Below are 13310 nucleotides of genomic sequence, written 5' to 3' on the forward strand. Positions count from 1 at the left end.
TGCGAGTGCCTGCAAAGCCATGGCAGCATACTCATCTCCTCCCCATCTTCTCTCTCCACTTTTTGAAGAAAGTATGTTACTGAGTTCCCTCAGAACACTGCTGACACTTAGAAAATTTTCAGGTCAGCACAAATCAATTACCACTGACATTTCAACGAATTTTCTGGTTTGCGCAAATCAGTAACCACTGACGCTTAGAAATCAGTAATCAAGTGCGTGTTTTCAACTGAAGTAGGAAAACTCTATTCCTCATCCATTTAATGCATTGTTTTGTAAATTTGAACAGGAATATAGATGCAAGTATGCTTTAATGAAGAATTAAGTTCAAATATATTCTCGAGACATGACGTTAGATTTAAGTCCTACACTTTTTATGAAAAGGCTCTCTGATACTTATTCTCCCCGAGGACAAAGGTTTATGACTGTGAACACACAAGAACAACATATGTGCAAGCCTCTGCTGTATGGTCTAACAGCAGATTCCCTCTCAACATTGACTCACTCCATTTTGCAAACCCAACAATTTTTTTTCCTCAGCTCATTCTCCGGAGAGTTGTCAAAAATGCACTTCTCGCTTCCAATGCTTTTTTCTCCTGTTATCCCATGATGACTCTTTTTTTTCCAAACAAAAAGTAGTTCAATATCTTCCAGCTGAAAAGAAAATTCAGTGTAACTATTTTTTGATGGGGTAGAGCAAATCGTAGTGAGTTAGCACACGTGGAGATAAACAGGAGGAAAGCTTGACGGAAGGAAACACGAGGAAAACATTAATCCCCTGAAAAAAAACTGATGACAGGACAGAAACTGAAATCAGCGAAAAATTCTTTTCTCTCTCTTATGCTCCCCCTGAACAGAGGAACCTCAATTATCCGGCATTCAATTATCTGAATTTCAGATTGTCTGGCAAAATTGCAAGGTCCCGATGCTTGGCATCCATCATTCGATTAACCGAATTAAATACTCCCCGCCCGAGTCCTTCAGATAATCGAGGTTCCTCTGTATTTTGCACCTCTCTCTCTTTTTCACTCTCTCCCTCTCTCTCTTCAAGGGGTGGGTGGTTGCTGAAGAGGGAGGGAAAATACTTGGTTAGTCTTGAAGGCGGGATGACACTGAACACAAAAATGCTGGCTGTAGATCAGTTGTCCAAACAAAATACCTCCCACCCGTTTCATTCGGATAATCGAGTTTGTTCTGTACTCGGCAATTCCGGGTAGGACTTATACACTTAATGCTGGGTCCTGGGGAGTGTTGCCAACAAAAAGGTCTTGGGGTGCAGGTTCATAGTTCCTTCAAGGTGGAGTCACAGGATATTGGCTAGGCCACTTTTGGAAAACTGCATTCAATCCTGGTTTCCCTTCGGTAGGAAAGATGTTGCCAAACTTGAAAGAGTACAGAAAAGATTTACAAGGATGTTACCACGATTGGAGGGTTTGAGCAATAGGGAAAAGCTGAATAGGCTGGGACTATTTTTATTGGAACATCGGAGGCTGAGGGTTGACCTTGTGTAGGTTTATAAAATGTTGATGGGCATAGATAGGGTGAATAGCCAAGCTCTTTTCCCCAGATTAGGAGAGTCCTAAACCAGAGGGCAGAGGTTTAAGGTGAGAGAAAAGATTTAAAAAGGACCTAACGGGTGACTTTTTCACACAGATGGTGGTGCGTGTATGGAATGAGCTGCCAGAGGAAGAGGTGGATCCTTGTACAATTACAACATTTAAATGAATAGGCAGGATTTAGGGGGACATGGGCCAAATGCTGGCATATGGGACTAGATTAATTTTGAATATCTGGTTGATATGGACAAGTTGGATTGAAAGGTCTGTTTCTATGCTGTTCAGCACCATAACTGATTCTACATGTACTATGGCAACAAGAGTAGGTAACTTGCTAGGAACTGCGCAGCAGGTAACTCACCTCCTCACTTTCCACAGCTTATTCACCATCTACAAGACACATTGGATACTCCCCACTTGCTTGGATGAGTGCAGCTTCATCAACATTCAAGAGGCTTGACAGTGTCCAGGTAAAAGTAACTGTTACTTTAGCCATACATCCAAAAACATCCACTCCCTCCACCACCAAAGCTCAGCAGCAGCAGTGTGTACCATCTCAAGATGAACTGCAGAAATTCACCGAACTTACCTTGGCAGCATCTTCCAAACCTATGATCGTTGTCATCTAGAAGGACAGGGTAGAAGAAAAATGGGAACACTACCACCTCCAAGTCACTCACTATCCTGGCTTGGAAATATATCACCATTCCTTTCATGTCGCTGTGTCAAAATCCTGGAACTCCCTCCCTGGATTGGAGAGAACTGGAAATTGTGAGTCTACCTAATGCAAATGAATAGAACCGGTTCAAGAAAACATTTGAATTGTTCATGAAAACTCCTACCATTCTGATTTTAATAGATAATAATGCAAAGGAAATACTCACCAGTCTTTGGCACCTAGTCATAGGCCTTTAAGAAATAATTCACTCAGCATAATTTAACAAGCATACATTATTTATAAAAGATATTTAAAACCTGGACACCACAGTTTATTCATAACTAATTATCAACATAATTCAAAGAAAGGAAACTGCTGGATATAAAGAAAGAACAGAATAACGATTTGCTTTTTAACACTTTATTACCTTGTTGAAGCTTCTTTTCTCTTCTTCTACTTCTTGTATTATCTGCTTCTATTTCAGATTATTCTCTTTCATAAATTTTCATTATGAACAAATTGTGTCTCAGATTTACTCTGTCTTTCTAAATTCAGAAAAAAAAAATTGTCTCGTTTGTTTCACCTTCCTTTTCTCATGAGCCAAAAAAAAGAGCCAACTCTGGTATTTGCCAAAAGGTCATTCATCCAGTTTTGTTTTGAAGCACCTTAAATTGTGCGTCTGATCAGGTTATTTCCTTCTTCTTATTGGTTAGCTTTGGATTTGGCTTGTAGCCATTTCCCGCAGCTTGTTTATTGAGCAAGACTTACGTTCTTGTTAGTAAGAGGCAGGAGAGACATTTAGACTTCTTCGGCACAGCAACAGTAACACTACTAATCATGTTTCAGATTTTGCTCATCCACCTGGTGACTTGGACTGGATCCTGTCTTTGTGGTAACGTGCTTGTCTGGCCCATGGAAACCAGCCACTGGCTGAACGCAAAATATATTATTGAAGAATTAATTGGAAAAGGTCATAATGTGACTGCCTTGCTAACCACAGCTTCAATCTTCGCAGTAAGTAATCAGCCAGCACGCATGAAGACAGAAATAGTAGAGGTTCCAAGTGGACCAGAAGACATAGAGGCAATGATCGATGTTATGCTGAAGTTGTGGATGTATGAGAAACCCAATCTATCTGCATGGGAGTTCTATGAAAGAATTAAAGTCTTAATGTCCAATATGATCACCTCTAACAAGGAAATCCTCAATGTTATGTTAGGGAATGCAGGATTATTGGACAAACTCAGACAATCAAAGTATGACATCATCCTTGCTGATCCAGTAGTTGTAGGAGGAGAACTGTTGGCTTTACAACTTGGGATTCCTTTTGTCTACACCCTAAGATTCTCCCCAGCTTCTGCAATGGAGAGAAAGTGCGGTCAATTACCAAGTCCTCCTTCATATGTACCTGCTACTTTGTCAGAGCTTCCTAGTTCAATGACCTTTACACAGCGAATTAACAACCTCCTCTCCTACAGCATTCAGGATTTAATCTTTTCCACATTTTGGGGACAATGGGATTCATATTACAGTGAGATTTTAGGTAAGGATTTCAGTTTTATAAATGTTATGGGAGTGCATGAATAGAATTTTAATTTACAATATCATGCATATAAGAAAAATAGGACATTCTCTGACTTAACATGGGTATGAATTAGCAAATGGATTTGCAAGCAAGAAGCTTTTGTAAATGTAATTTGAAGTGTATGTATTTGAAGTGTATGGCTTTTGTCTGCATTGGTTTTAACACAACAAAACAAAATCCAGGAATCAGATCCTGCTTTTCCCAATTACAACACATAACGTGATTATGATTCAGCTTTGCCTTGGAGAGAATCAAGTTGCTGCAATGTTCTCTTTTTAGTGCAAGAAATGGTTTTGAAACAGAAAGGGATTTTTGTTTATTCTTAACTAAACTTCTCAGTCCTTTCCTTTTTCTCTCCACTGTTCGATGAAATGTTCGAAGTTTTAATCAAATATTTGGAAGTTAATGGCTAAAACAAAGGTTTGTGAAGAAAAGGAAGAGTAATTATTCTTGAGCCACCATTTCTTCCCTCAGCACCAGGTTGAGAAAGGAGGGAGGAGGGGATGCAATTTCATGCCACCATATCAGTTTGCATTACTGTTCAGACTTTTCACAATTTTGTTTAGGCAAGTGAAGGGTGAAATGTAGAAACCAGCATGAATTGAATCAGTGACTGATTAAGCTTATTGATGAATTTGTTGTCAGTACATCAAGGGCCAGTTTGCTATTTTTGCAGGAATGCAAAGGATCCATTCTGGATCTGGAACAAGTGGAAAGATATGACTGAACAATGGGAAACCAATTAAAGCCATGTAATTGAATTAGGTGGGCCTATAAAAGGATCCAAAGATAAGAGAAGGTATTGGCTGAACAGAATTAATTGAGCAAATTATTGATGCATTCTCAGTCATGAATGAAGTGATGCTCCTGGGATTGTGGGGCTATCAAATGGGAGGGATGAGACTTGGTAAGATGGTGGCGATTCAGTAGAACTGCTGTGGATGGCTCTGCCTAACAGCCAAGGAATATTGGTGTTTTATACCTGCCCAACTTATATGGAGGAATTGTTAAAACCTTACAGAACACATATTCATTGACAATTTGGAGTGGGAAGGATGCCAAAAGGGAAAGGAGTGAACAAATAGCAGCAGTGACGACACTCCCTGGCAGCACCGGACACACCAAAGGCTGCAGCAGTGGCCTCTCCTGAATCCCTGGGGGACCTGACGGACTCTCAGGAATTAGCGATTGGTGATGGCAAGATTTACCATGAAGGTTGAGGCTGCAATGGCGGAGACCCGTGCACAGGTCCAACCCATCGCATCCATTCTGCAGAAGCACGAATGGGAGCTTCAGGGCCTCGGAGTGGATGGAGGAGACGGAGGGTCGAACCACGGCCTTGAAAGTGGCAATCGAGTCCTCATCTGGTCGGATCTAGGTACTGGAGCAGGAAGTGTGGGCCTTGCGAGGTCGATCACAAGGTCGATGTCCTCAAAATCAAGGTTGGAGGACGAATCTTTGGATTGTCGGGCTCCTTGAAGGTGAAGATGGTGGGCAGTCAGTCACCTTCTTTGAACACCGACTGCCGCAGTTCCTGGGCCTTCAAATTGAGGCCAGCCGGCTGCAGATCAAAAGGGCCTATAGGGTCACAGTGCACAGGACTGGGCCGGTACAGCATCCCACCAGGTCCTAGTGCACTTCCTCACATACAGGGACAAATAGTGAGTGATAGAAGTTTCCAGATTATTGGGGAAAGATCCACAGGCACTGCTGCGCAAGGGGTCAAAAATCATGTTTCTCCAGGATTTCTCAGCTGCTATAATTCAAAAGAGGAAGTCCTTCGATGAAGGTAAAAAGAGGCTGAGGAACCTGGGTATCCAGTATTCCATGAGGCACACCACGGGTGCTCTGTTTCAGCCATGAGGACTCAGTTTATACGTTTGACTCGGTGGATAAAGCCAAGAACTTTGTAAACACTTTAAAATAGAACGATTGGTCTGAAGTATATGATTAATGTTTGTCCTCTCTTCGTTCTTTCCCTGCGTTTTCCCTTTCCCTGATAATTTAAAAAAAACAAATCTTGGAATAAGTTATTCCTATTATATTTTTATAACTAGATTTTATCATGGGAAATTTTGTGGGTGCCCTCTATTGTTTTCCCTTTTTTTGTTCGTTTTCCCTTTTAGTCACATATAGGTGACATGGAGCCAAGAATGGGCAGTGTGCTTATCCTGACTTTGTCTTCTTTTACTAACTTAAGGATCATCTCGTTTATTTACTTTTTTTTGCCTAAGGCTGGGGCACAGTCCAGGCCCGAAGGAGCTGTGAAGGAGGGGATGGGTAGGATGAGTGCCCCCTATAGGCAGGGGAGAGAGTCTCCCATTCAAGGTTTTATAGTTGATTTTCTTTGTAGTTTTTTGGCAGCAATAGTTGTTTGTAGTTTTTACATACAAAATTCTGTGACTGTATGAATCTTCATTTACTTGTGCTTGGTGCATTGCAAGCTGGGTTCTCCCACCCAGGACACTTGCACCAATCAACTGCACCACCCCATGGCCCAACATTTCAACTCCTCCTCCCACTCTGCTGAGGACATGCAGGTGCTAGGCCTCCTCCACCACCGCTCCCTCACCACCCGACTCCTCAAGGAAGAACGCTTCATCTTCCACCTCGGAACACTTCAACCCCAGGGCATCAATGCGGACTTCACCAATTTCCTCATTTCCCCCCTACCCCAATTCCAACCTTCTAGCTCAGCACCATCCTCATGACCTGCCAATCTTCCTTCCCACCTATCCACTCCACCCTCCTCTCTGACCTATCCCCACCTCTATCCACCTATTGTACTCTTCACCACCTTCTCCCCAGCCCTACCCACCCCTCCTATTTATCTCTCCACCCCAGAGGCTCCCTGCCTTCAATCCTGATGAAGGGCTTCTTGCCCAAAATGTCAATTTTCCTGCTCCTCAGATGCTGCCTGACCTGCTGTACTTTTCCAGCATCACTCTAACCTAGTCTCTGATTTCCAGCATCCGCAGTCCTCACTTTTGCCAAGGTTGATGCAAGGTCAGGTCTCATCAATTACAAAGTTGTGTAGGTGAGGCAGTCCTGTTCAATCTTGTGGATCACCTGAAAGCTGTTACCTTGCAAAACAGGTAGGAGAAAAACATATCTGGCCCCTCAGAACAGCCAGAAGGCCTGTCAGACCCTGTAGGTTCTTCCCCCTCTGTACAGTGTTGAGCAAACCTCAGAGTCTCAGTTGGATACAGCCTCGATACCATTACCTCTAGAAAAGAGGAGGAGGTTCTCCTGACCTGCTCTGGATGCAAGAGGCAGGCTGTGATCCAGTAAGCACTGCACATGTCAAGAGTCCATACCAGAGGAACTGGATTTGGGGCAAAAACATTGGAGGAACAGCTGCAAGCCAAAGCCTAGGCCTACATCCCTGGACTTAGTGGGGAAGGGATGAAGTGAGTAGAATCAGGTTGACCTCACTGATTGAGGTCATTGACCTGGGCCTATCAGGAAAGCCCTGGCTGACCAATATAGCCAGGAGACTTTTTTGGAGTTTTCGCTGGAGCCTCAGATTCTCTTCCCTGACACTCCATTTTTTTTCTTTTTTTCTTTCAATTGTTTCCTTTTACCGCCACACCACCGCCTAACTGCGGTAGTGCTTATTTTTTCCCCAGCACCCATGGTGTGTGTGTGTGTGCAGGTGTGAAACACAGTGAAGGACACAAAGTGCACGAATCTTTATTCAATTTCCACCACCAGGAAGATAGGAAAACACCCGAGTGGCCAGTGACAAGCACTGCCCTTCACATCAAAGGGCAATGCTGTGTGATCGACACTCCTGTTTATTTTTTTATATGGTGTGTGTGTGTGTGTGTGTGTGTGCAGGTGTGAGACACAGTGAGAAACACAAGGTGCACGAATCTTTATTCAATTTCCACCACCAGGAAGATATGAAAAAAATATATAACCAGGAGACTAGAATCTCTTCAGTCATGAAAAAAATATAAATGGTAGATTTAGGAAACTCATCAGTAAAAAAGAATTAACCAGGAGAATCTCTTCAGTTCAGGGACTGACTGTGCTGGCTGGCGTTACAGTCAGTATGTTACTGTTGGTTTCTGTTACTCTTTTTTTTGGAGGGGGAAACCTGATTTCAGAACTGGCTGAAATATTTAGCCAGTTTGTTAACTGGCAATCCTTTTAGTGAGGACTGATTGTTAAACTCCTGATGCACATAATGTTCTCATTAGGGGATTGTTGTTTTACTGGCTGGTTCCAGCCGATGTGTTACTCTTTTTTTCTGTCCTTTTTCTCAAAAATAAAAAAAAATGTTGATTTTTGTGGTAGGGCTTAGCCCTTGGACTCTAGTTTTCTTTACTTTTTGTATGTATCCTCTCTGTTTTGGGTGTTTGGACTGAGCCCTTGTGGAAGACATACATTTTACCAGAGAAGCTGTTCCTATGGGGAGGCCTAGCCCTGGGACTGGGCCTCTAAGTTGAACACCTGTGTGTGTGCTGGGAGGTGAGCACTTGCTGTGTTCTGGAGAAGATCTTGCCTTCAGGAGTGGACCAAACCCCTGTGAGTTAACTGTACCTTTTAAAATGTACTGTGTTCCTGTGAGTGGCCCTGGCTCTCCAAGGATGTGCCAGGACTCCATGGAGACTGAACACCTGTGAGGGGTTTGCATTGGCTGCCTTTGGGAGTGCAGCTTGGAGTGGAGTCCATTTTGGACAATGCACATCAAAAACTGGAGTAGACTCCATTCCTGCAAATGGACTCTACATTTTAGAAGACTCTATATCTGGACTCTGCACCAGAAAGGACTTTTTTGTAATTAACTGTGTATTGTGGTGTTTGTTGGGTTGATCACCTGCACTGTCTTGTATGTCCCTGGGTCTGGCAGGCCTTACTGTGAGCTGGGAGGCTCATGGGTCGTCCTGAAAGCTGTCACCCCGAGAGCCGGAGGGTGGGTGGGCCATCCTGTGAACCTGAAGGTTGGTAGGCTGTCCCGAAAGCCAGAGGGTGGGTCGGCCGGTCTGAGCGCTGTCGTCCCGAGAAGGGGTAATTGGGACGGGCTGTCCTAGAGGTGGTCGAAAGGTGCTGAGGGTGGTTAGTGAAGCCGGAAGGTGGGTAGGCCATCCTGACCGCTGTCACCCTGGGCAGATACCGGGGCGGGCTGTCCTAGAGGTGGTCGAAAGGTGTGTCAGGGCGGACCAAGAGCCAGAAGGTGGGTAGGGGCGGGCTGCCTTAGAGTGGTCGGAAGGGGGAGGGACGGGGGGCTTGCTGGGTCTGTATTGTCTGCACTTTTGTATGTAACAGTATTGTTGCATGTACAAATGTAATTGTTGCTGTCTTTTATATGTGGAACTGAGATTTGTGGTTTGTGCTCATCTCCCTGTAAACTGGTTGAACGGTAGGGTTTGGGGCCTGGCTTTGCTGCTCCTCTCCCTTGTAAAATTGCTGTTGTATACAGCTGTAAATGTTAACTGTTTTTGGTAAACTGTTTTGTAATTTGTTTAATAAAATATTATCACCAGGAGACTAGAATCTCTTCAGTCACGAAAAAAAACATAAATGGTAGATTTAGTAACTCTTCAGTTTAAAAAAAAATTAACCAGGAGAATCTCCTCAGTTCAGGGACTGACTCTGAGCTGGCTGGCCACAGGCAATGTACTGTGCACAAGTAAATAAAGGGTAACTTGGTGAGGGAATATGAGCCTCTGTGCAGTTATTTCATGATGGTACTCGCGAACCTGAATTTTTTCTTTATTTTAAAAGTAAATTATAAGGTATAACGTTGCAGATGCAATTTGATGGGTCAAACTACTGGATTTTAAAGTAAAACACACTTTAGCCATCCACTATATTGTTAAAATGCGGCAAAGAGAATTAGAATAATTTAACTCTTTTGGAAAATTTAACAGAATAATAGATACAATAACTATGAATTATGAACTGTTCCAATATAGCAACATCCCATAAGTACACCCTGGGCAAAATGCAAATTCAGAAAACAGATTGGTTCACATGCAGCTCTTGTAGCAGGGAAAGAACTCCCAGCTTTTGGCTGTAACAGAGAGAGGGGGGAAAAATAGCTTCCAGATCCTCAAGACCCCAGCAGCATCTGCTGAAAACTATAAAATTAAAAATCCTGGTTCTGTGGAAACCTAACCACTCCCATTCAGGGTGCTACTATTGTTCTGCATTGAAGAAAAACTAAAGGCCTCACAAATTGTTTTACTGTCTTGGCTCTGGTAGACTGTACGATACCCCTGCCTAAAAACCAGGACACAATACACCTCTTAAAGCCACAGTATCATCACAATCAACAAGTTTCTAATGGTGGGAACATGTACAACGAGAGACTAGTGATGTAAAATTGTCACCAAGAAACCAAATTGGGAATTCAGAAGAAATGTGTACTAAGGATGGGGTGAGAATGTTAACACAATAGTGACGTCTAGTTGAGGCAACAAATAAAAATTCCCTTTAAGGAAAATCTAATGAAGTAAGAGGAATAATTATATAATGTTATGAGTTGGATGAAGATTGGTGAGGAGATTTGAATGGATTATAAATGTCAACATGGAATACTTATGCTAACTGATCAGTTTTTATGCTGTATTTTCTAATTTTCTTTTCACTATCATCTAATTATATTAGGCACAGCATGTAGCTAAGATCTTTCAAACAAAGAAATTTTTAACTTTTTGCTGTGACTTATAATAATGTTTTAAAATTGTATCTAAAGAAAGCAAAAACAAAACCTGGCTCAGGTAAAGTGCATTGATTTAAAAAGCACTTGGAAAAAGCATGCAATGACATCACAAAAAAATTTGATTTTTGGCAAATCTGCAAAGCTAGTTTAAGGAGAGCCTTCAAGTACAATTGCAGCAATTCAACAATTCCAGCAAGGCAGGCAGAATCAGCCAATAACTCTGGTAACTAGACAACCAACAGAATAGGAGGAGGAAGTGAGTACTGCAGATGCAGGAGATCAGAGTCAAAATGTGTGGTGCTGGAAAAGCATATCCTGCTCCTCGGATGTTGCCTGACCAGATGTACTTTTCCAGCACCAGACTTTTCAGCCAACAGAGTAGAGTCCAGCATCTGGTACTATATGGCATCCTCTGTGTTACCTCAGAAAACTGAGCTGGAGCCTGCAATATGAAGCGCAAAAATCAGGTGCAAAGTACTTTTGTTTTATTTGTGAGAGGGATGTGGATGCTGCTGGCCATGTTAGCATTTATGACCAATCCTGTGGTCTTGGAGAAGGGAGTAGTGAGCTGCCACCTTTAGTGGCAGTAGTCAATGGTGTGCAGAAGCACCTACACTACCTTTTTTTTTAAAATTCACTCCTGGACCGTGAGTATCGCTGGCTGGGCCAGTATACATTGCCCATCCCTAGTTGTCCTTGAGAAGATGGTGATGCATTGCCTAATTAGAGTCATAGACATCTGAGCACAGAAAAAGACCCTTCAGCCCATAGTGTCTGTACTGGTCAAAAGCAACTACAGTACCTAACTATTCTAATCCCATTTTTCAGCTCTTGACTTCTATTTAGGGGAGCCAATGGCCTAGTGTTATTATTGCTGGACTGTTAATCGCAAAACCCAGGTAATGTTCTGGGGACCAGGGATCGAATCCTGACATGGCAGCTGGTGGTATTTGATTTCAATAAAAATCTAGAAATAAGAACGTAATGATGACGATGAATCAATGTCAATTGTCAGAAAATCTCATCTGTTTACTAATGACCTTTCGGGACGGAAACTGCCATCCTTACCTGATCTGGTCTACATGTGACTCCAGACCCACAGCAATATGGTTGACTCTTAACTGCCCTCTGGGGACCAGTTAGGGATGGGCAATAAATGCTAATCTAGACAGCAACACCCTAATTCCATGAATGAATTTTATAAAACCTAAAATGTCTTGGCATTGCAGGTGTACATCTGAATACTTAATGGGTTATGAGGGTTTCAGTGTCTACCACCATTACAGACAGTGTGTTCCAGATTCCCACTGCCCTCTGAGTGAATATTTTCCTCATATTGCCTCGAAACCTCCTGTTGCTTACCTTTAACCAATATCTTCAGTCATTGATCCTTCCAACAAGGGAAAAGGTTCTTTCCTGGCTATCCTGCTTATGTCACTCATAATTTTCTCCATTGTAATCATGTTCACCCATATTCACCTCTGCTCCAAGGAAGTCAACCCCAGTTTATCCAATCTCTCTTTATAACTAAAACACTCCAGTTCAGGCAACATCCCAGTAAATCATCTTGAGCCACTGTAGTCGTGTGCTGTTAATAGATCCACATGCTGTTGGCGAGGGATTTTAATCCAACAAAACTGAAGAAATGGGTGAAAATGTTCCTCCTCATTTCAGTCATAAATGGAATGCTCCACACACTTAGATTGTGAGCCTAGGTACTGGACTTTCCTGCCATTGGGAACATTCTTCCTGCATTTACCCTGTCTCGTCATGTTGGAAATTTATATCTCCCTCATTCTTCTGAACACCAGTAAATACAATCCTAACTGATTTAACCTCTCCTTATATGTCGCACCCCATATCCTAGGAATCTGTCCAGTAAACCTTTGCTGCGTTCCCTCTACATCAAGAATGTCCTTCTCAGAAAAAGAGGCTAAACTGTACACAATATTTCAGATGTGGTCTCACTAGGTTCAGTTTGTGAATTGAATACAATTCTGTTGCAGCTATTGGCCCACGGGTGCCCAGCTCATGAGTGTCCAGTTTTGAGTTACTAGATCTATTCAAAGTCTCTCCCAGTTAGCACAGTGGTAATAACATATCATTCAATGGTAGATATAACCTCAGCAGGAAGATGGGACTTCATCTCCACAAGGACTGTGCAGATGTTATCCCTACCAATACTCACATGGATGGATGTATCTGTGACATGTTGATTGGTGAGAATCAAGTAAAATAGATTTTTTTTCTCTCTTGTTAGTTCCCTCACTTGCCACAGAGTTAATCTAGTCTTTAGTGTTATGTCCCTTGCACTCCAACGACTCAGTCAGTAATGGTAATACCAAGTCACTGTTGGTGATAGGCATTCAATGCCAGAACACATTCTATGCCCTTAGCCCTCAATGCCCCCTGCAAGTGATGTTCAACATGGAGCAGTATGGGGCATGGCAAATGATAATCAACAGGAGGAGTCCTTACCCACATTTGACCTGATATCAGGAGATTCCACAAGGTGCACAGTTAATACTGAAGACTCCAAAGGCAATTCCTTCCCAACTCTGCTGTCACTTCTGGTAGGTCATTCCTGCTGATAAGACAGAATATACCGAGGGATGATGACAGTGATTTAAAGGGGGCATTGTGATTCTGTATGTCTGTGAGACTTTTGCTTGGCTAGTCTGTGGTTTGCCCATTTTGGTCCACACAATTAGACATTAATGAGGAAGATCTTCAAGAATTGACATGGCTATGTTTGCTTAAGTCAATGTCAGGTGGTCAGTCCAGTTTCATTCTATTCTGTAGGCTTTAGCCATTGTAATTTAAGGACAGGACCAATATTAA

The 13310-nt window shown here is 42.5% G+C and overlaps 1 protein-coding gene across 1 annotated transcript in view; it reads left to right on the forward strand.

The window, feature by feature from the left end:
• Positions 1 to 3048: 3048 nt before the first annotated feature.
• The window catches only part of LOC140490617 (UDP-glucuronosyltransferase 2A1-like), a 121514-nt gene continuing 111252 nt past the window's right edge, over positions 3049 to 13310 (forward strand). Inside the window, exon 1 of the mRNA XM_072589127.1 lies at positions 3049 to 3754. Coding sequence (XP_072445228.1) covers positions 3049 to 3754 — 706 coding nt within the window. The remainder of the gene's footprint in view (positions 3755 to 13310) is intronic.

The sequence above is a fragment of the Chiloscyllium punctatum genome, chromosome 2 (assembly GCF_047496795.1).
Source record: "Chiloscyllium punctatum isolate Juve2018m chromosome 2, sChiPun1.3, whole genome shotgun sequence".
In the NCBI taxonomy this organism is placed as follows: domain Eukaryota; kingdom Metazoa; phylum Chordata; class Chondrichthyes; order Orectolobiformes; family Hemiscylliidae; genus Chiloscyllium; species Chiloscyllium punctatum.